Here is a 21,740-nt window from a genome sequence, read left to right as displayed (position 1 = left end):
TGGCTGCCTTATATTCACTCAGAGATTCTGGATGTCCAATCACACTCCACCTGTTCAGATGACAGGTTCTTCCCATCCAACTCAATTTCACTACTTCCCTTCACCAGCAGAGGGAGTTCATCAGACATCACAGGTGAAGGGGCAAATGTACTCACAACAGACGTGGGTGAGCCTGGAGGCCGGTATATGACCGCTACTGTGAGGGAGAAGGGACGGAAGAGTCTGATGGTATGGACCTCAAAAGAAGGGAATGAGAGTGATGGAACTGGGGGGATGTCAGGGAACAAAACTAAACACTGTAAAATAATAAATCTCATATGTTTCCCTTATTATCGCCAGTAATTGTATTATTACACAGGATTCTTATGATGTTACATTGGCTCATCATCTTCTCATTCAGGTCTCTACAATATCGGATCCTCTCAGTGAAGATCTTCTGCAAAAGAAAATATTCCTGATTTACCCATCAAGGATGGATATGGACAGAGACAAGATGGCGGAGAGGATGTTACACCTCACCCTAGAGATCCTCTTCCGTCTCACTGGAGAGGTGAGAGATTCTGATGACGTCACATTACATCATTCTTATCTATGGGAATAACAGATGGACAGAACTGGAGAGGTGAGGACTCTGGAAATGTCTGTAGTGAGATTTATTAATGTGTCTCTCCATAACCAGGATTACACAGTGGTGAAGAAGACCTCTAGTGATCGCTGTCAGGACCCTGTGTCTGAGGGATGGGGAAGACCCCTGAGCCCAATCACAGGGCCTCTACCTCACCCCCAGATCCATGTGGACATCAATGACCAGAAGATCCTAGACCTCACCTACAAGATGATTGAGCTGCTGACTGGAGAGGTGACACTGCTGGGAATGCTGGGACATTATACAGTAACGCTATGAAGGGATCGGGGGATGACGGTATCATTGTATGTGTCAGGTTCCTATAAGGTGCCAGGATGTCGCCGTCTATTTCTCCATGGAGGAGTGGGAGTATTTAGAAGGACACAGAGATCTGTACAAGAACGTCATAATGGAGGTTCCCCAGCCGCTCACATCACCAGGTAATAGACAGGACTAAATACACACGGCCTATAATTATCTGTATGTAGAGAATGAATTTAGTCCCTGTATGTGTTTCCTCCAGATCTATCCAGTAAGAGGACAACACCAGAGAGATGTCCCCATCCTCTTCTTCCACAGGACTGTAAACAAGAAGATCCCAGTGCTCCTCAGGATCATCAGGTAGATGGAGAGAAGGTGTCAGGAGATCTCCCCTTTGATGTGTAGACGGCTGTGAAGGTCTTGTGCTCAGTCTTGTTTTAACCACCAGTATTATATGTTTTATACTTGTGTGATGAGAACAGTGGAGGTGGCAGGATTAGAGCTGATCATAGATGGGACTTCTCCATCTGTCGGTGACTTTTACAATATTTGTTTCAGGGTGAAGATCTGACCCATATTAATACTACAGAGACATATGTGAGAGATGATGAGTGGTGTAAAGAGGAGAGTGCCACATATGACTACCCAGGTGAGTAGTAACCACTGAATGCAGAGACGTCACAGATTCCTCTCAGTCACCGGCTGTGGCTGCTTTATCGGTGGTGTAGTCCGGCCGTATTACCATGATCACCATTTTGCCTCTAGACCACAACATTCTCCTCCACCAAAACTGCAAATGACTTTGGGCATTGAAAGCCCTTTTCTATAGACCTTACAACCTGGAGGAGCCACCTACTCCCTGGGTTGAGGAGACGCTGACCGTTACCTGCCCAGATCTGTAAACTATAAAGCCAAATGACAGCGTACGTAGAATGTGCTGACAGGTTAGAAAATCACTTGAAGAAAAATATTATGCTGGGCCTGTAAGAGAAAGCGGAGGGTAATGATGCTGTTGGCTTCCTAGGTCCCTGAGATCTTATCGGATGACTCTTCTCTCCCTTCTGTGCTGCTGAATGTCTCATGGTCCCTACAAGACCAGGTCCAGTCTTTCTGGCCAAACTTCCCTTTTAAAATCGACAATAGTAAATGTGCAGTGAGGCCAAGTGTGAATTTCTGTACAATAACAGCAGAGTTTCCCTTTATCCTGACTTTTCAATTTATATTAAAACTACCATATTTTTTGGACTAAAGACACACTTTTTTCCTTCAAAAATCTGGAGGGAAATGGGGGGTGCATCTTATAGTTCGGATGTACCGGCTCTGGCGGAGCAGCGGGTCACAGGAGGCTGGAGCCGGTGGCTGCGGCTAACTCCTGTTCCCACTGCTAAAGAGAAATGAATATTCACTGCATTCCACGCCCATGGGCTTGGAGGGCCTTGAATATTCATTTCTCTTTAATCCCTTCCCGACCAATGATGCCACATAGGCATCATGAAAAGCCGTGCCAATATGACCAGTGACGCCTATGTGGCGTCATGAAATAATTGCCCTCCTGCGGGTCGAGTGACCGGGGTCACTTAAAGGTCACCCAATCCGCTGTCATGCCGCGCTCACTGCGGCCGCTCAGGGGGCCCCGTCGGCTGAGCACGCGCACTTCTCATACCCAGGTTTCCACTCCCTCCATGTCGCGCTTGTGCGTGCGCGCTCCTGTCAGGTCTGTCTCCAGGTCGGTCCTCTCTATGGTAAAGGAGGATCTGACCCGGAAGCTGTAGTGGTCATGTGCTATCAGGCATTAGGACCTGACCCGGAAGCTGTACTGGTCATGTGCTATATCAGGCTACCTCTCCCTATGGGAGGTCCCTGATTATTGTTGTGCTTCCTGGCCTAGTCGGTTGTGTCCCTGCCTGGCTGTGCGCTGTATTCAGGTCCTCTGCTCTGCTTTGTACTCTATTGTGCCTCCTGGCACACGTTCTGAACTTTCACTTTGCTTTGTCTCATGCTCAGTCGTGCCTCTTGGCACACACTCTGATCCTGTGCTCTGTTTCATGCTCAGCCGTGCCTCCGGGCACTCACTCTGTCCTTGTGCTCTGTTACGCCTCCTGGCACGTCTGTTGCTCAATTCAGTACTCTGTCGTGTTTCTGGCACGCGTCCTGTTTTGCTCACATCCAGACGTACTGGTCGCTGCATGTCATTTGTGCCCACTTGTACCCGTCTTGCACTATCCTGTATTTAGCGCACACCCATGTATCCAGCTGGTATTCCCTAGTATCCTGCACCTTCCTTCAGACACACTCACTCGTGTCTCCTGTGAACCGGCCGCCTGGTGCCAGCAGTCGTGGTATCTTATCCCCTGGGGCTTGCTCCTGACACTCCCTGTATAGGGGGTGGTTCTCACTAGGCCAGCTCGCCCTGGGAGGGTTGGTGCCATGACCCAGAGGGTCCACTCCAGGAGTCGTCACACCCGCACACACAGGGAGCTTTGTACTTCACCACAGGGGGGGTGGCTTCGCCCCCATGTGGCTATGATCGCTCTGATTGGACGTTAAAAGTGAAACAGCCAATCAGAGCGATAATAATATTTCATCAATGAAATTTGATGAAATATTACAAATCCAGCCATGGCTGATGCTGCAGTAGCATCGGGCATGCTTGGAGACACCGATCCGACCCCCCCACACCGGCGATCTGCCACTGAATGACAGATCTGCCTCCGCTGTCATCATCTGCTCCCCCCGCCTTCCCTCCGTTCCCCCCGCAGTCCGATCACATCCCCTCCCAACCCCCGGTACCTTCCGAGTGCCGCTGTTGCTCCCGATGTCCCGCGGTCCCGGATCATGGGTGCCGCCATCTTGGAAAATGGTGGGCGCATGCGCAGTGCGCCCGCTCAAATCTGCCGGCTGCAGATTCGATTCATTCATTTTGATCACTGTGATAAACTCTCACAGTGATCAAAATAAAATAAAACGTAAATAAACCCCCCCCTCTATACGCCCTTAGGTAGAAACAAATAATAAAATAAAGAAAACATTTTTATTTTCATTTTTCCATTAGGGTTAGGGTGGAATTAGGGTTAGGGTGGAGTTAGGGCTAGGGTTGGAATTAGGGTTAGGGTTAGAGTGGAATTAGGGTTAGGGTTGGAATTAGGGTTAGGTGTTATGATTGAGTCACCGAGGAGGAAAAAACAAAACACAAGCTCAGCCCAGAAAATCAGAGAGGTTGGAAACTAGCGGATTGCAGACCCCTAATCCTATCACACAACTAGCAGTAGCCGTGGAGTGTTCCTACGGTGATCCTAGACACCTCGTCACAGCCGGAGATCTAAATAAGCCTAAAGAGAGAAAAGGGAAAAACTGACTGCCCCAGAGCAGACCCCAAAGCAATAGGCAGCCCCCAACATATAATGACGGTGAAACAAGATGAAAACACTAACACAGATAGAAAGATAGGTTGAGTAAACGATGGGGCCCAAGCTAACTAAAAAGGACAGGACAGAAAAGCTGCTGTCTGCAATCCGACAAAACCCTGCTAAAAATATTACCAACACAACTGATAAGCAAAAAGGACCCTGAAGTCACTAGACTTCAAACCCTATATCAGCACTCAGAATATTCTGAAAGCAGAGCAAAAGAGAACACTGATCAAGGATTAAGAATCCAGCACACCCCCGGCCAGGGATGGCTGAACTCAAAAAACAAGGTAAACAGAACCAAAACTAATAAGTTCAATAGCAGAGCAAAAACTTATCTTTGGGAAGCAGGAATCAGACTGGTCTCCAAGAATCCAGCAGAGAAAATCACCAGCCACTCAGAAGGGTGTCGGCTGCCTTATATCCAGTCTGAAGTTCCTGTTACCCAGTCACAATCCACCTGATCAGGTGTTTGGTTTCTTTCATCCAAATCAGCCTCACTACCTTCCTTCACCAGAAGAGTGAGATCCTCGGACACAAAAGGTGAATGAACAGATGAGCTCACAACAGTTAAGGTTGGAATTAGGGTTAGAATTCTGGTTAGGGATGGAATTAAGATTATTGTGGAATTAGGGTTAGGGTTAGGGTTGGAATTAGGGTTAGGGTTAGGATGGAATTAGGGTTAGGGTGGAATTAGGGTTAAGGTTTGGGTTGGAATTAGGGTTAGGGTTGGAATTAGGGTTAAGATTAGAGTTAGGGGTTTGTTGGGGTTAGGGATGGGATTAGGGTTAGACTTGTGGTTAGGGTTATCGTCAGTTTTGGGATTAGGGTTAGGGGTGTGTTGAGGTTAGGGTTATGGTTAGGGTTGGGATTAGGGTTAGGGATGTGTTGGGGTTAGGGGTGTGTTGGGGTTAGGGTTGGAGTTAGAATTGAGGGGTTTCCACTGTTTAGGCACATCAGGGGGTCTCCAAACGCGACATGGTGCTAACATTGATTCCAGCCAATTTTGCGTTCAAAAAGTCAAACGGTGCTCCCTCCCTTCCAAGCCCTGACGTGTGCCCAAACAGTGGTTTACCCCAACATATGAGGTAACAGCGTACTCCGGAAAAATTGCAGAACAACTTTGGGGGTCTAATTTCTCCTTTTACCCTTGGGAAAATAAAAAATTGGGGGCTAAAAAATTATTTTTGTGGAAAAAAATGTTTTTTTTATTTTCACGTCTCTGCGTTATAAACTTTTGTGAAGCACTTGGGGGTTCAAAGTGCTCACCAGACATCTAGATAAGTTCCTTGGAAGGTCTAGTTTCCAAAATGGGGTTACTTGTGGGGGGTTTCTACTGTTTAGGCACATCAGGGGCATATGTAACGACGACTGCAGACCATTCCTTGAAAGTCTGCATTTCAAAACATCACTACTTCCATTCCGAGCCCTGATGTGTGCCCAAACAATGGTTCCCCCCACATATGGGGTACCAGCGTACTCAGGACAAACTGGACAACAAATTTTGGGGTCCAATTTCTCCTGTTACCCTTGTGAAAATAAAAAATTGCAAGCTAAAAAATCATTTTTTGAAGGAAAAAAATGATTTTTTATTTTCACAGCTTTGCGTTATAAACTTCTGTGAAGCACTTGGGGGTTCAAGGTACTCACCACACATCTAGATAAGTTCCTTGGGGGGTCTAGTTTCCAAAATGCGGTCACATGTGGGGGGTTTCCACAGTTTCTTCACATCAGGGGTTCTGAAAACGTAACATGACGCCCGCAGACCAATCCATCAAGTCGGCATTTCAAAATGTCACTACTTCCCTTCCAAGCCCCAACGTGTGCCCAAACAGTGGTCCCCCCCACATATGGGATACCAGCATACTCAGGACAAACTGGACAACAACTCTTGGGGTCCAATTTCTCTTGTTACCCTTGTGAAAAAAAAATTGCGGGCTAATAATCATTTGTTTTAGGAAAAAAATTATTTTTTATTTTCACGGCTCTGCGTTATAAACTTCTGTGAAGCACTTGGGGGATCAAGGTGCTCACCACACAACTAGATAAGTTCCTTGGGGGTCTATTTTCCAAAATGGTGTCACTTGTGGGGGGTTTCCACAGTTTAGGTACATCAGGGGCTCTGCAAATGTAACATGATGCCCACAGACCATTCCATCAAGTCTGCATTTCAAAACGTCACTACTTCCCTTCCAAGCCTTGACGTTTACCCAAACAGTGGTCCCCCCCACATAAGGGGTACCAGCGTACTCAGGACAAACTGGAAAACTTTTGGGGTCCAATTTATCCTATTACCCTTGTGAAAATAAAAAATTGCTGACTAAAAAATAATTTTTGGAGGAAAAAAAAATATTTTTTATTTTCACGGCTCTGCATTATAAACTTCTGTGAAGCACTTGGGGGTTCAAGGTGCTCACCACACATCTAGATAAGTTCCTTCGGGGGTCTAGTTTCCAAAATGGGGTCACTTGTGGGGGAGCTCCAATGCTTAGGCACACAGGGGCTCTCCAAACGCGACATGGCAACCGCTAAATATTCCAGCATATTTTCCATTCAAAAAGTCAAATGGCGCTCCTTCCCTTCTGAGCCCTGTTGTGCACCCAAACTGTGGTTTATGACCACATATGAGGTATCGGTGTACTCAGGAGAAATTTCCCAACAAAATTTAAGATCCATTTTATCCTTTTGCCCATGTGAAAATGAAAAAATTGATGCTAAAAGAAAATTTTTGTTGGAAAATTAAAATGTCCATTTTTTCCTTCCATGTTGCTTCAGTCACTGTGACACACCTGAAGGGTTAATAATCTTCTTGAATGTAGTATTGAGTAGCTTGAGGGGTGCAGTTTTTAGAATGGTGTCACTTTTGGGTATTTTCTGCCATATAGACCCCTCAAAGTGACTTCAAATGTGAGGTGGTCCCTAAAAAAATGGTTTTGTAAATTTTGTTGTAAAAATAAGAAATCACTGCTCAACTTTTAACCCTTATAACTTCCTAACAAAAAAAAATTTTGTTTCCAAAATAGTGCTGATGTAAAGCAGACATGTGGCAAATGTTATTTAGTAACTATTTTGTGTCACATAACTTTCTGGTTTTACAGAATAAAAATTCAAATTTTGAAAATTGTGAAATTTTTAAAATTTCCCCCAAATTTCTGATTTTTTCACAAATAAACGCAAAAATTATCAACCTAAATTTACCACTAACATGAAGCCCAATATGTCATGAAAAAATATTCTCAGAATCGCTAGGATCCATTGAAGCGTTCCAGAGTTATTACCTCATAAAGGGACATTGGTCAGAATTGCAAAAAATGTCCTGGTCATTAAGGTCAAAATAGGCTTGGTCATGAAGGGGTTAATAATAGTGTCTTTCTCTACTCTTCTGGTCAGGACTCATAGTGGCTCCAATGGTCCACCATAAATGAGTGCAGCTCCAGTTTAGTGTTCTCCCCTTGTACATACGTTGATGTTGGGGATGTAACATTTTTTATTCTATGTCTTTTTTTTTTAACCTGTTCCTTCTGTATGATAATTTGATTGTGGTGGGATCGGCCTTCCTGCCTAATGTGAGTCTGTAACTCCGTGATAGTCTTGAAAAAAATCTCTCCATCGCCTCTTCCAAATGTCTAAGATCTAAATTTAAAGGGAACCTGTCAGCAGGATTGTGCTCAGTAACCTACAGACACTGTCAGGTCAGCGCCGTTATACTGATTACAATGATACCTGGTGATGAAATCCGTCTTGTGGTTGTTGTTTAATCTGTATTTGTAGTTTTCAGTTCATGAAATTCTCGTGCTCTGGGGCGGGGCTGTGGGTGGGGCACTGGGGTGGGGCTGTGGGCGGGGCTTTATGTGGTGCGCTGATTACATATTCATCTGTATTGGCTTATGACAGATCACTGATCCCTCACTGACCTGCCCCCCATTATTACATAATACATATAATAGCATTGATATTATTGGTGATAATGCCTATAATATTGTGGCTATTGTGAGGCTTAGACAAAAAATGTGCAAATGACACTGGCAGCGCCTGTTCAGTAATATCTCTTACTTATAGATTTATAGATGCCATTGCCGGTGACATTTTTCTGGATGTAGTTTTTTATGTAAAATAGGGGGCAGGTCACTGAAGGATCAGGGTCATAAGCCAATATAGATGAATATGTACGTAGAGCACCACATAAGACCCGCCCACAGCCACTCCCACAAACCCACCCCAAAGCACGAGAATCTCATTAACTGAAAACTACAAATACAGATCAAACAATAACCAGCCCGCAGCTGCCCGAAAAAGACAAATCTATTAGATGCGCCAATTCCGACACTTTGCCCGGCTCTTCCCACTTGCCCTGTAGTGTTGGCAAGTGGGGTTCATATTTGTGTGGTTGATGTCACCTTTGTATTGTCAGGTGACATCAAGCCCACGGCTTAGTAATGGAAAGGTGTCTATCCATTACTAACCCCATAGTTACATGGTAAATAAAGACACAGCCAGAATAAAGCCTTTTATTAGAAATAAAACAAAACAGTTTTCCTTTTTTATTTAAAAATAACAAACACAGTTATACTCACCTAACGCCTATTTCCACCAAAGAGCTCGTTCTCCTGTAATAAAAATAAAAAACAACAATATAATATACCTTTCTGTCGCTCTGTCCCACGCCATAATCTTTATCTGGGGGATAATTAGTTTTCAACCTGTTTGGTGCCAAGATGCGACCGTCCAGGTTGAGAACCACTGGTGAATGAGCTGCTGTAAGCGCAGTATCATTGACCAGCAGTGACATCATCGAGGTTTCCAACCAGGCTGAACTGCAGTGACCTCAGGACCGTGGGAAAAAGTCAGTGATGAGGTCACCACAGTTTAAGCTTAGTGACTTCACAGCAGATCACCGTGAGAATTCTGTGGGTTATTTTTAAATAAAAAAACGAAAACTGCGTTTTGCTTTATTTCTAATAAAAGAGTTTATTATGGCTGTGTATTTACCATATAACTATAGTATTAGAAATGGATAGGTGTCTTATAGACATCTCTCCATTACTAAGCCGTGGGCTTGATGTCACATGACAATACAAGGGTGACATCAACCCCACAAATATGAACCCCATTTGCCACCACTATAGGGCAAGTGGGAAGAGCCAGGCAAAGCACCAGAATTGGAGCATCTAATAGATGTGGCTATTCTGGGCAGCTGCGTGCTGCTATTTTTAGGCTGGGGGGGTTAATATCCATGGCCCCTTACAAGCTTGAGAATACCAGCCCCCAGATGTCAGCTTTAGCAAGGCTGGTTGTCAAAAATGGAGGGGACCCCAGGCCGTTTTCTTAAATTATTAAATAAAAAAAACTGTGGGGACCCCTCTTTTCTTGATAACCAGCCTTGCTGAAGCTGACAGCTGAGGGTTGCAGCCCCCAGTTGTGAGTTTTGCCAGACTAGTTATAGAAAATACAGGGGAACCCATGCCGTTTTTTTCATTCATTTACTTATAGTGCAGGCGGCGGGTGAGGAATACTCCCATCATCCGCTCCTGCTGCCACTGTTCTTAGTAGCAGCAGGTGTAGGTTGAAGGGGGTAATAGACCCAAAAGCCGCCACCTGCTGTCATCATTCTGACTTTAATATAACTCTCATCATTCACCCCGCCGGCAGAGCAGGGGAGAATGATGAGAGCGTCTTCAGCACCGGCCACCGGGGAACAGGGCTTACTATAGCGCTTCTTCCCTGCCGGCCGTCCATGTGGTACTGATGCTGCACATGGTTGTCACACGTGTGCCACCAGTATTACACACATGGACGTCTCCGGTACCGGAAATATCAGGACGTGTGAAACCGGCCTTATACACAGTTCTCTTTAAATGCCTAATATTTCTTCTTGAAACTCATCTGACAGAAAATATTGGAGCTTAGGATAGTATAGATTGTGAAGTCTCTGAGACCCATACTCTAATTACACCAGAGAGGTTTCACCACTAGCTACTCATTTATTACTGATGGAGACTGTGGAGTTTGATCATTTCAGTAGTTCCTAATCAGGCCCCATTATTAGTATCTGACGTGTGTCACTTTATGTGGTGGTAAGTTTGGAATTCTGCACAAAGGATAATAGAAAACAAATGGATCTTACAAATTATTTTCCAGCTTCGCACTATACCCTACATACGGTTGTACACTACTGTCTGGTCACATGGCAGTGTTCAGAAGGGAAGGAGCGCCATTTAGCTATTTGAATGCAGATCTAGCTGGAATAGTTTGCAGACATAATGTATTGGGAGCACTGTTCATGGTCACCTGGCAGCTCAAAAGATGTCCTCCATGAACATGCTTGGCTCTATCTTCTCTGCTGTCCATATCCCAAGGATTGCCTTGCTCATTGCCCTTTTACACCTTTACATGGATCTGGACTTACACTGGGACCTCTAGGCTTGGACCATGGTGTTACCTGCTATTCTGTGGTGTTAGATGGCAAGAAGAATAGTCAGGTAGCTGGGTCAGAACCAGAAGGACAGAATCAGAAGACACAAGAGTAGTCAGTAAACGGGCCACGGTCACAACAGGAAACAAATACACAAGTCACAAGCTGAGCACAGAGGACTGAACCAGAGGAGAACAACGCTGTATCTGGCAGATTCCGGCCATGTGCTTTGCGCTTTAGTAGGGTGTGGTACTTTCCAATTGGCTGAAGTAGGGAGCAGATTACTCCAGCTGGACAGCATGAACAGATCCCAGATGAGATTGGACACATCATATGCAGAAGCCCTAATGTAACTAAATGACAGAAATCTAGAATAGTCGAAATCCCCATAAAGTGATTCCATTTTATAAATTAATTCACTGAGGGTTATAATCCTTAGGAGGAGTGAATATTTTGACTCCACAGTCACGTTCCAGAAATTAACACGCAGTGGATGTTGGAGAGTGAAAATTACACATCTGCCATTTTATTACCCAGCACATAGTGCCCAGATTGTGCTCCAGGAGACACACACCAAAAATTAAGTGGATTCTTCTCACTATAATATTGCTCAATACAGGGATCCTAAATGTTGTTTGCGCACACTGCAAGACTCCGAAGGGAGAGCGGATTTTGCTGGATTGGTTTATAGAAACCTTGTTGCTTTTCAGCAGCCTTTGAGCCACTAATAGTGCGGGAACCTCTGTTTTTCCATTGACAGATGATGGACCTGAGTGGGGACTTGTTTTTTGTGAGATGAGAATTGGTATTATTTTCGCCTACATAACATTGATTGGTTTCTTTCTATTCGATATTTGGGAGGCAGAATGAACAAACAGTTGAACACCGCACACTACTGGCTCATCCAACAAGGTTTTCTATTAGACTGTGAACTGTCATTGTCTTGGTAAATAATTAAAGTTTTATACATAGCTTGCCATTTTTATGGACAGTTTAAGTAGAAATGTTCAAAAATATAAAACTCAAGGATATTTTATTAAAAAATAATTGTTTTTATCTTAGCAGATGACTATACCAGGAGATCAGAGGGACAGCTGACATCTTTAATTTTGAAATCTGATGATCTTGAGATCCTACAAGATACAACTGAAGTGATTGCTGTTACTCCAGATATATCATCATCCATTCACAGCAAAGATCTGCCATCTGATCCTATGAAACAGGTCCCATCTTCTGATTCATTACTGACTACTAAGGAAAATCAAAGTCACAAAAGAGGCAATAAAAAGCAAACTGCTCCTAAAGCAAAGAAGTCATTTTCATGTTCAGAATGTGGGAAATGTTTTAACAAGAAATCTCATTTTGTTGCCCACCAGAGAATCCACACAGGAGAGAAGCCTTTTTCCTGTTCAGAATGTGGGAAATGTTTTGCACATAAATCACATTTTGTTACACATCAGAGAATTCACACAGGGGAGAAGCCTTTTTCCTGTTCAGAATGTGGGAAATATTTTGCACGGAAATCACATTTTGTTAACCACCAGAGAACTCACACAGGGGAGAAGCCTTTTTCATGTTCAGAATGTGGGAAATGTTTTAACCAGAAATCACAATGTGTTATTCACCAGAGAACTCACACAGGGGAGAAACCTTTTTCATGTTCAGAATGTGGGAAATGTTTTGGACAGAAATCACATTTTCTTACCCACAAGAGAACTCACACAGGGGAGAAGCCTTTTCCCTGTTCAGAATGTGGGAAATGTTTTAACAAAAAATCAGATTGTGTTACGCACCAGAGAGATCACACAGGGGAGAAGCCTTTTTCATGTTCCGAATGTGGGAAATGTTTTAACAAGAAATCAAATTGTGTTAAGCACCAGAGAACTCACAAAGGGGAGAAGCCTTTTTCATGTTCAGAATGTGGGAAATGTTTTAACAAGAAATCAGATTTGGTTAATCACCATAGAACTCACACAGGGGAGAAGCCTTTTTCCTGTTCAGAATGTGGAAAATGTTTTAACAATAAATCAAATTGTGTTAAGCACCAGAGAACTCACACAGGGGAGAAACTTTTTTCATGTTCAGAATGTGGGAAATGTTTTAACATGAAATCAAATTGTGTTAAGCACCAGAGAACTCACACAGGGGAGAAACCCTTTTCTTGTACAGAATGTGGGAAATATTTTACACAGAAAGCACATTTTGTTGCCCACCAGAGAACTCACACAGGGGAGAAGCCTTTTTCCTGTTCAGAATGTGGGAAATGTTTTAACAATAAATCAGCTTGTGTTAATCACCAGAGAATTCACACAGGGGAGAAGCCTTTTCCCTGTTCAGAATGTGGGAAATGTTTTATACAGAAATCAGATTGTGTTAAGCACCACAGAATCCACACAGGAGAGAAGCCTTTTTCATGTTTAAAATGTGGGAAATATTTTGCACAGAAATCACGTTTTCTTACCCACCAGAGAACTCACACAGGGGAGAAGTCTTCTTCCAGTTCAGAATGTGGGAAATATTTTAACCAGAAAGCACTTCTTGTTAGACATCAGAGCAGTCACATAGAGGAGAAGCCTTTTTCATTTTCTTAATGTGGGAAATATTTTACTTGGAAATCAACTGTTAATAAACATCAGAGATGTCACATAGGGGAGAAGACTTTTATATGTTCATAATGTTGGAATAGTTTTAACCAAAATGGAATTTTCTTAAATGGGTTGTCTCTTGTCATTCCTCATGTTTGCTGACGAAAGGAAAAAACTAAACCTTATTAATTGCAAATATAAAACTATACCCATAATTCACCCCCTGAAGGTTAGTCAGTAGGTGACTAATAGAAAAAACATGTACCCCACATCTCAGTATATAGGGTGAGGTGACGTGTACACACTCACTCTCCAAGCCTTTAATTTCTACGGGTTTCATCGTCCTCACCAAAGGCGACTCATCAGGAGACTATTTAATATTGACCTTTATTCAAGTGAGACTAAACAAAAAAAAAAAAACTAAAATCATGTATCATGTTATTCAGAACAGTCAGAAAACTAGCCACATATTGGCAGATCCCAGACCTCAAACTATATACTTCGGAAGTTTATAAGCCCCTCCAGTGTCAGGAATAGATAGTATGAATTTGAATTTACCAAATGGCTGCAATGAAACAAAGAGTGAAAAATTTAAAGGGGTCTGAATACTTTCCATACTCACTGTATCAGTAAAAATAACTCCTCTTTATTAGGTAAAGTATAAAAGAATTGCGCCATTTTCCGATACCCGTTGTGTCTCCATTTTTCATGATCTCGGGTTGGGTGAAGGCTTATTTTTTGTGTGCCGAGCTGACGTTATTAATGGAGACCATTTTGGTGCAGATACGATCTTTTGGTCTTTCCTTTATTGTATTTCAATGCAATGTTGCGGCCAAAAAAAGTAATTCTGGCGTTTTGACCTTTTTTCTCGTTACGCCATTTAGCGATCGGGTTAATTCTTTTTTATATTGATAGATCGGGCGATTCTGAACTCGGCTATAACAAATATGTGTATGTTTGATTTTTTATTGTTTTATTTTGAAAGGGGCGAAAGGGGGGTGATTTGAACTTTTATATTTTTTTATATTTTTAAAAACTTTTTGTTTTTACTTTTGTCATTGTGAAGACATACAGCATTGTATCTTAATGAACCAGATGACTATTTTTAGCAAACGAAGAATAATAGAATGTTATCTGTATGTTGGCTTTAAATGTAAGTGTTGATTTCTGGTTGGTCAAGAAAACAGACTTTTGTTTGTGTAAGCCGGTAATATTGACTTTTATTGTGCGCTTATCCTTTATCACTAGTGATGTTTGCTGATATGCTAATTATTCATTGTGTTATGGAGCCAGTTTGTTGACTTCTAAAGCAGAGAGGGAAAAACTATGCAAATAGTTTAAATAATCAAGTAATGCTATAATAATCTCATCTCCATTCTTACCCTTTATGTAAATACTGAATGAGGGACACTTGTTAAGTCTAAAATAATTACGGTAAAGTAACACGGGCGCTACCTATCCAAAAAACTCAGATGCAGCTGGTGAAGAGACAGGACTGTGTCGGCTCCTGTTATAAAGTCTGAGCGAAACGTATATTTGTGTGATTCACCGCGCTATGCTGAGCAGATGTGTATTAAAAAAAAAAAAAAGGGAAATAGTACTTAACAGCAGTTATACGTACTTACTTAAAAATGAAGTTGATGTAGAATATTCTGTGTAAGTTGAGATGTCTGCGTGGTAAGTAGTTTGCAGGTTATCTGATGGGGGAGATCTCGTTTTTGATAGCTGCTGATGCTATTGGAACAATGATATATTAAGGTACCAATAAAACATACAAAAGGTCACACCACTCCTCGCATGTCCACCATACTCACTGGTTGTATCGTAACGTTTATATTCTCTTCGGGGTGTTCCCTTTATGGTGGATCAATTGATACAATACTAAATATGAAGAGAATTTCAATTATTAACAGTGACCACAACCTTGATATTCAGTCCCAGTTCCTGGGGTACATATGCACTTACTTGTGCTAGATTTGTTATGCTACCCAGGTGTAAATCCTGATAGACTCTCTATAATGGTCTTTGTTGGCTTTATTTAGAGCCGGTGCAGGGACGATATCCACTGTTAAAAAAATGACAAAGTGCTGGGTAAGGAGGGATCCACTAAACCCACAAATAGTGCTAGCGTTCCAGTAGCCAGTTAGTCCTGGTAGGACTTCTATGCACTTACTTCTGGTGATTGCTCTGTCGCAGTCTGGCTGAGGCAGCAGCTGCTGATAGAGTGATAAGCGATGCAGTGTAAGGAGGGATCCACTAGACACCCTAATTATGCTAGCGTTCCAATAATCAGTTAGTCCTAATAGGACTTCTATGCACTTACTTCTGGTGATTGCTCTGGCGCAATCTGGCTGAGGCAGCGGCTGAGGCAGCGGCTCTGGCTGAGGCAGCGGCTGCTGATGGAGTGATAAGCTATGCAGCGTGTAGTAGGGGAGCGGGTAGACGCCAGCACCTCGTGTACTCCGGCCGGAAGTATTGACGAGGACGCGGCGAGAGTGGGGGGGCGGTGCTACTGTGACGTCACAGGCAGGGAGGAGGACAGGGGCACGAGAGGCACAAACCAACCAACATGTTTCGAGGGGGACTTCCCTCTTCGTCAGGGCTATGCTGAATGCCTGTCAGCCCGTCCTTATATAATAGCTCACCCAGCTGCAACCCATACCAATCATTAGTCTTGGGCAGAAATGTATGTTTTGTTTTTTTCTGTGTGTATTGTTGCCTCAAGATACGCCTTGCTGCTATAATTGCAATATTATATTGTTGATTTAAGAAAATGGATAGTCCGCTTTGTCTCCTAAATAATAAAAGTATACCTAACTTGTGTGCATAATATACTAAACTAAAACATAACTTTTATTTATACCAATTTTAAGATAATTTCAAATAATTTTACTGGAACTAAATAAATAAAACATGAGTATGGAGGGTTACACGAGCAGATTGACCCTCCGCACGGTAATAAAATAGATACCTACATTTTCTAAAAAGTATATGTGTGCTACCAGCACTTTAGCAAAAAAAAAAAAATAAAAAAATAATACCGAAAAAAAGGATAGAAACGGAAGGGGGGGGGGGAAGGACTAATTTGACCATATGGTACTCATCGTGAATCTCTATATAAAGAAAATATGGATAAAGATGAAAACTGACGCACGGATGTAGTATGTACATCCTTAATTGCATGTTTCATAAAATGTAGATAGAAATAACAATAAGTGTATTAAAAATGAATAAAAAATAAATAAATAAAAAAATTATAAAAATAAGATTAATGTTTTAATAATTTTATCTAAAAAGCATATAGCTCAATCTCATGGTTGAGGCCTTTTGGGGCCAGGCTGTCGAGTGTAAATCCACTTTGACTCCACTCTTGACATAACTTTCAGATAGTTGCCCTTCCTTGGATTTTGGGGGACCACCTGGATTCCACAATAGGATACCCCCTTGTAAGACTGATTATGTTTGTCCAAAAAATGACGCGATAAGGGGTGACCTTTGAATCCTTTTTTAATGTTATCCAGGTGCTCCTTAATCCTATCCATTAAACGTCTCTTGGTTCTGCCTACATAGATTTTATTGCAAGGGCACCTGAGTATATATATCACCCCCTTAGTTTGGCATGTTATTTCATCTCTAATACTAAATTTATTATTTGTCATATCTGTGAATGTCGTTTGTAACTTCCTTTGTGTCAACGTTCTATTGCAACATAAGCATCTCCCACATGCCAAAAACCCAGATGGTTGTGTATTTGAATTAGTAAGGAGAGTTTGGCGTAAGGATGGCCTTGTTATGGGTTTGATCATTTTTGTGGTGGGTGCCACTAGAAGCCCTAAATTCTGGGATCTAGTGTAAACAAATCTAGGACGTTGCGGTAGCAATTCCCCTATGTGTTTATCCCCCTGTAATATTGGCCAATATTTCCGAATAATGTTATTGAATCGTTTATAGCCCACATGAAATTGTGTAATAATAGGTCATTTTTTAATTTGATCTTGAATACTAAGTGGAGTGTCACTATTCCGAGATTTGTATATTAGAGATGTTCTAGACATGTTTTCCACCTCTTTCTTGGTTTGGTTCAATTGTTGAGGATCATAGCCTTTTTCCATGAACTGGTCTGTCAGACATTCTGTTTCCTTATGGAAATCCTGGGTATTTGTACAATTTATTTTTACCCTCACGTATTGGCTTTTGGGTATATTTGTTAACCACACCGGTAGGTGACAGCTATTAATGTGAATATAGCTGTTTGAATCCACTTCCTTGTGGTATCCCTTGGTGATTAATTTATTGTGTTCTACACAGATCGTTAAGTCAAGGAAGTTCACACTAGTCTTGCTATATGTAGGTGTAAATTCCAGGCCGTATGAATTTGTATTTAGACTAGCAATGAATGTTTGTAAGTCTAAGGCTGGTTTCACATTAGCGCATTTTCAGCGCGCGCACGGCCGGGGGTAGCTCCGCCCCCGAGCCGGCTCTCTGCCCGGCGTGCCCGCCCCTTGCTTGTAGCGCCGCCTACTAGCGGACAGCGGCGCCTGCGATCGGCGCACCCTATCTTTAGCATAGGGTGCGCAGATCGTGCGCAGGCCGTGCGCTAGTTGCGCTTTGACCTGCGCTGCGCACTTTTGACGGATTTTGGCGCGCACGGCGCACCGTCAAAAGTGCGCAGCGCAGGTCAAAGCGCAACTAGCGCACGGCCTGCGCACGATCTGCGCACCCTATGCTAAAGATAGGGTGCGCCGATCGCAGGCGCCGCTGTCCGCTAGTAGGCGGCGCTACAAGCAAGGGGCGGGCACGCCGGGCAGAGAGCCGGCTCGGGGGCGGAGCTACCCCCGGCCGTGCGCGCGCTGAAAATGCGCTAATGTGAAACCAGCCTAAGAGTGCGCCATCCCAGACAAAAAGTATGTCATCGATAAAACACTTCCATAATCTCAGGCCTTTATGAAGGCTGTTGTTTTGAAAGATCAAATCATTTTCCCACATGCCTACGTATAAATTTGCAAAACTGGGCGCGAATCGCGTGCCCATAGCAGTGCCGTGTGTCTGTAAATAATATTGGTTGTCGTATGAAAAATAGTTGTGCTTGAGTATAAATTCAATACACTCAACAATGAACGCTATTTGGGAATTATGATATGTTCCCAGAGTGTCAAGAAAAAATTGGGCTGCCTGGCAGCCTTTCAATGGGTCTATGACTGTATAAAGAGACTTAATATCTAATGTTCCCAGAATGGAGTTGCTATTCCACTCTAGCGAATTTAAAATTTGTAAAGTGTGTGTAGTACCATCAGATAACCTGCAAACTACTTACCACGTAGACATCTCAACTTACACAGAATATTCTACATCAACTTCATTTTTAAGTAAGTACGTATAACTGCTGTTAAGTATTTATTCCCCCCTTTTTTTTTTTTGTATACATCTGCTCAGCATAGCGCGGTGAATCACACAAATATACGGTTCGCTCATTTTTTGCACATTGTTGTCCCTATTTTGTACATGTTTTATAGCGTTATTCTTTCATATGTATTCAAAAAAAATTGCAATTTTATTATTTGGCACATGGATTGTGTAAAGTTGCTTGAACAGGGATGGTGTAGTGGAAAACATGCCCTCAGCAAACCACTCTTTACTTTGGGCCAGTAGATGGAGATTGTCTCTTGTTCCAAATATCAAGATACGGCTGAGTCCACTTCCTAATTAAAAGTGAAAGTATTAGTACAGGAAATAATGAGAGACAAAACAAAAAGTAACACGTAGCAGGCAGAGAATTTCGGAATGAATTCACAATAAATTTTCCTAATCAGAAGCATCCGTTCATATCTCACAGTAAAAACTCACATTTTGCTTCAGATTTTCTGATTTTATAACAAACGTTAAATTGAAGTAAAATCTGGTGTGAAGGAGCTAAACAATAGCTTTTTCTACGACATGTATTGTCCCAGTGGAAAATGATATATTCCTGTTCAAAAATGCTTCCAAGCTTCAAAAATGTCACATTTTCAAAGTCGTGAAAGGACTAACGGCAGCAGAAACTAACAAAATGCAGAATTCCATGATAATAAAAGGTTTGCATCAGGAAAAACGAGCAAACATGTAAGAAGTATTTGTGAAAAATAAGCATACTAACTCAACGGTTCATTAGGTCGGGGTCATATGCAGCGTAAAGGTCTAAATCCCATCCACATGCTGATGAAAAAATGCACAGTTAAAAAAAAATGACATGCAGTGCAGCAGTGGCGTGCCTACCATGTAGGCAGGGGACGCCACTGCCCTCGGGCCGTCAGGGGCCTGCCGCCAAGGGGTGTAATATGCCCATGAACAGCGGGCCCCCTGGATCTATCATGCTCTGGTAGGTGCCTGTCACCTACTGGAGCATGGCAAGGATAAATTATTACTGCCTGCTGCTGCAGGGTTAGGGTTAGATGCAGATCCTGAGATGTGAGCGATCACATGATTGCATACATTATTCCAGGTCCTGTATCAAAGCAGAGGAACGCAGCATGTAGCAGCAGGTGGTGAATATTAATCAACCGCCTGCCATGCTCCGGTAGGTGACCGGCACCTACCGGAGCACGGGGTACCTTCTTCCCAGCACTAATTCAGCATTGGAACTTAATTTCAGGCTGTTGGCAGGGGGTGTGGCTAAAGGAGCAGTGCATCGTGGAGGAAGGGGGGCCCAGGCCCCTTCAAAACTTTGTTATGGGGCCAGGGCCAAGCTACTTATGTCCCTGCATGTGAATGTATGCTGCCAATATGCAAAGAAGATTTCAGCCATTCAGACAAGGGGCTAAAATCCTGCACTAAAACCTGCACCTAAATCCATAGAGCTAAACAGAGATTTTGGTGTAGAATTATCTCCACCAGAATAGCTGTAGATCTACAGTCGTGGACAATCCACAGAGGTTAGGAGACATGTTAATGAATCCTTAAGGTCCATTCACATGCACTAAGTAGTTGCAGCAGATGATCTGCAGCTAATTTATACCAGAAAATTCTACACTAAAATTGACATCTATTGGTGCTGGTCTGATGCGACAACCTTGTCCTCTGGCTGCGATTGACAATGCTGGATACCTGCAAATCATGGTTGGTGGACAAGGTTGCCACTCTGCTTATGAACATGGCAGACCACTGTATATTAAAGGCAGGACTTCTACTTTGAAGCTGAGCAGAGAATCAGACTGCAACTAAACAAGTGAGGCATAGTTGGAATCAGTAGGATTCACCCTACATTATACTATCCTCAAAGTTTCCCTTTGAACCCCTTCCGACCTTTGACGCCACATAGGCGTCATGAAAAGTCGAGCCAATACGACCCATCACGCCTATGTGGCGTCATGAATTGATTGCCCCCCTGCGGGTAGGGTGACCGGGGTCACTGAAAGGTCACCCGACCCGCACACAGAGGACACTTTATAGTTAACCCCAGGGGGAATGGCTTAGCCCCCACATGCCTATGATCGCTCAGATTGGCTGTTAAAAGTGAAGCAGCGAATCAGCGATTTGTAATATTTCACCAATGCAATAGCATCTGCCATGGCTGGAGACTGAGACCCAACTCCCCCACACCTACAGGCAGGGCCGATCGCCGCTGTCATCATCTGCACCCCCTCCCATTCTCTCCGCTCCCCCTCACCTTCCAATCACCCCCCACGGTACTTACAAAGTCCCTCTGGCTGTCCCGGTGTCCCACCGTCTCGGCTCATGGGCGCCGCCATCTTAGAAAATGGCGGGCACATGCGCAGTGTGCCTGTCGAATCTGCAACGCTGCACAAAATGTTTTTATTTTTCCATTAGGGTTAGAATTAGGGTTAGGGTTGGAATTAGGGTTAGAAATATGGTTAGGGTTAGGGTTGGAATTAGGGTTGGAATTAGGGTTAGAAATAGGGTTAGGGTTGGAATTAGGGTTAGGTTAGAAATAGGGTTAGGGTTGGAATTAGGGTTAGATTTAGGGTTAGTGTTGGAATTAGGGTTAGGGATGGAATTAGGGTTAGGGTTGGAATTATGGTTAGGGTTGGAATTAGGGTTAAGATTAGGGGTGGGTTGGGGTTGGGATTAGGGTTAGGCTTGCGGTTAGGGTTAGAGTGGGGATTAGGGCTAGGGGTGTGTTGGGGTTAGGGTTGTGGTTAGGGTTATGATTAGGATTGTGATTATGGTTAGGGGTGTGTTGGGGTTAGAGTTGGAGTTAGAATTGAGGGGTTCCACTGTTTAGGCACATCACGGGGTCTCCAAACGCGACATGGCGCCACCATTTATTCCAGCCAATTTTGCGTTCAAAAAGTCAATCAGTGCTCCCTCCATTCCGAGCCACAACGTGTGCCCAAACAGTGATTTACCCCAGAGGCGTATCTAGGCTTTCTGGCACCCGGGGCAAGAATTTGGTTCGGTGCCCCCCCAAGTACATCTGCGACTTGCACACTTAGCCATGTACCCACGAGCTGCTC

At 43.2% G+C, this 21,740-nt stretch overlaps 1 protein-coding gene across 2 annotated transcripts in view; it reads left to right on the top strand.

Moving 5' to 3' along the window:
- LOC141077970 (uncharacterized) overlaps positions 1-13,418 on the top strand; it is a 49,029-nt gene extending 35,611 nt beyond the window's left edge. Inside the window, exons 6-11 of one of the 2 annotated variants that reach the window (XM_073564758.1) lie at positions 401-550; positions 680-859; positions 942-1,065; positions 1,149-1,246; positions 1,445-1,535; positions 11,768-13,418. In XM_073564758.1, the coding sequence (XP_073420859.1) occupies positions 401-550; positions 680-859; positions 942-1,065; positions 1,149-1,246; positions 1,445-1,535; positions 11,768-13,296 (2,172 nt within the window). In that variant the 3' untranslated portion in view covers positions 13,297-13,418. The remainder of the gene's footprint in view (positions 1-400; positions 551-679; positions 860-941; positions 1,066-1,148; positions 1,247-1,444; positions 1,536-11,767) is intronic. The other variant, XM_073564757.1, reaches the window with a different exon arrangement.
- Positions 13,419-21,740: the final 8,322 nt, after the last annotated feature.

The sequence above is a fragment of the Dendrobates tinctorius genome, unplaced genomic scaffold, assembly GCF_039654945.1.
Source record: "Dendrobates tinctorius isolate UK_male_01 unplaced genomic scaffold, ASM3965494v1 ptg000485l, whole genome shotgun sequence".
In the NCBI taxonomy this organism is placed as follows: domain Eukaryota; kingdom Metazoa; phylum Chordata; class Amphibia; order Anura; family Dendrobatidae; genus Dendrobates; species Dendrobates tinctorius.
Note: the sequence above shows the minus strand (reverse complement) of the source record. Positions and strands in the feature narration are given on the sequence as shown.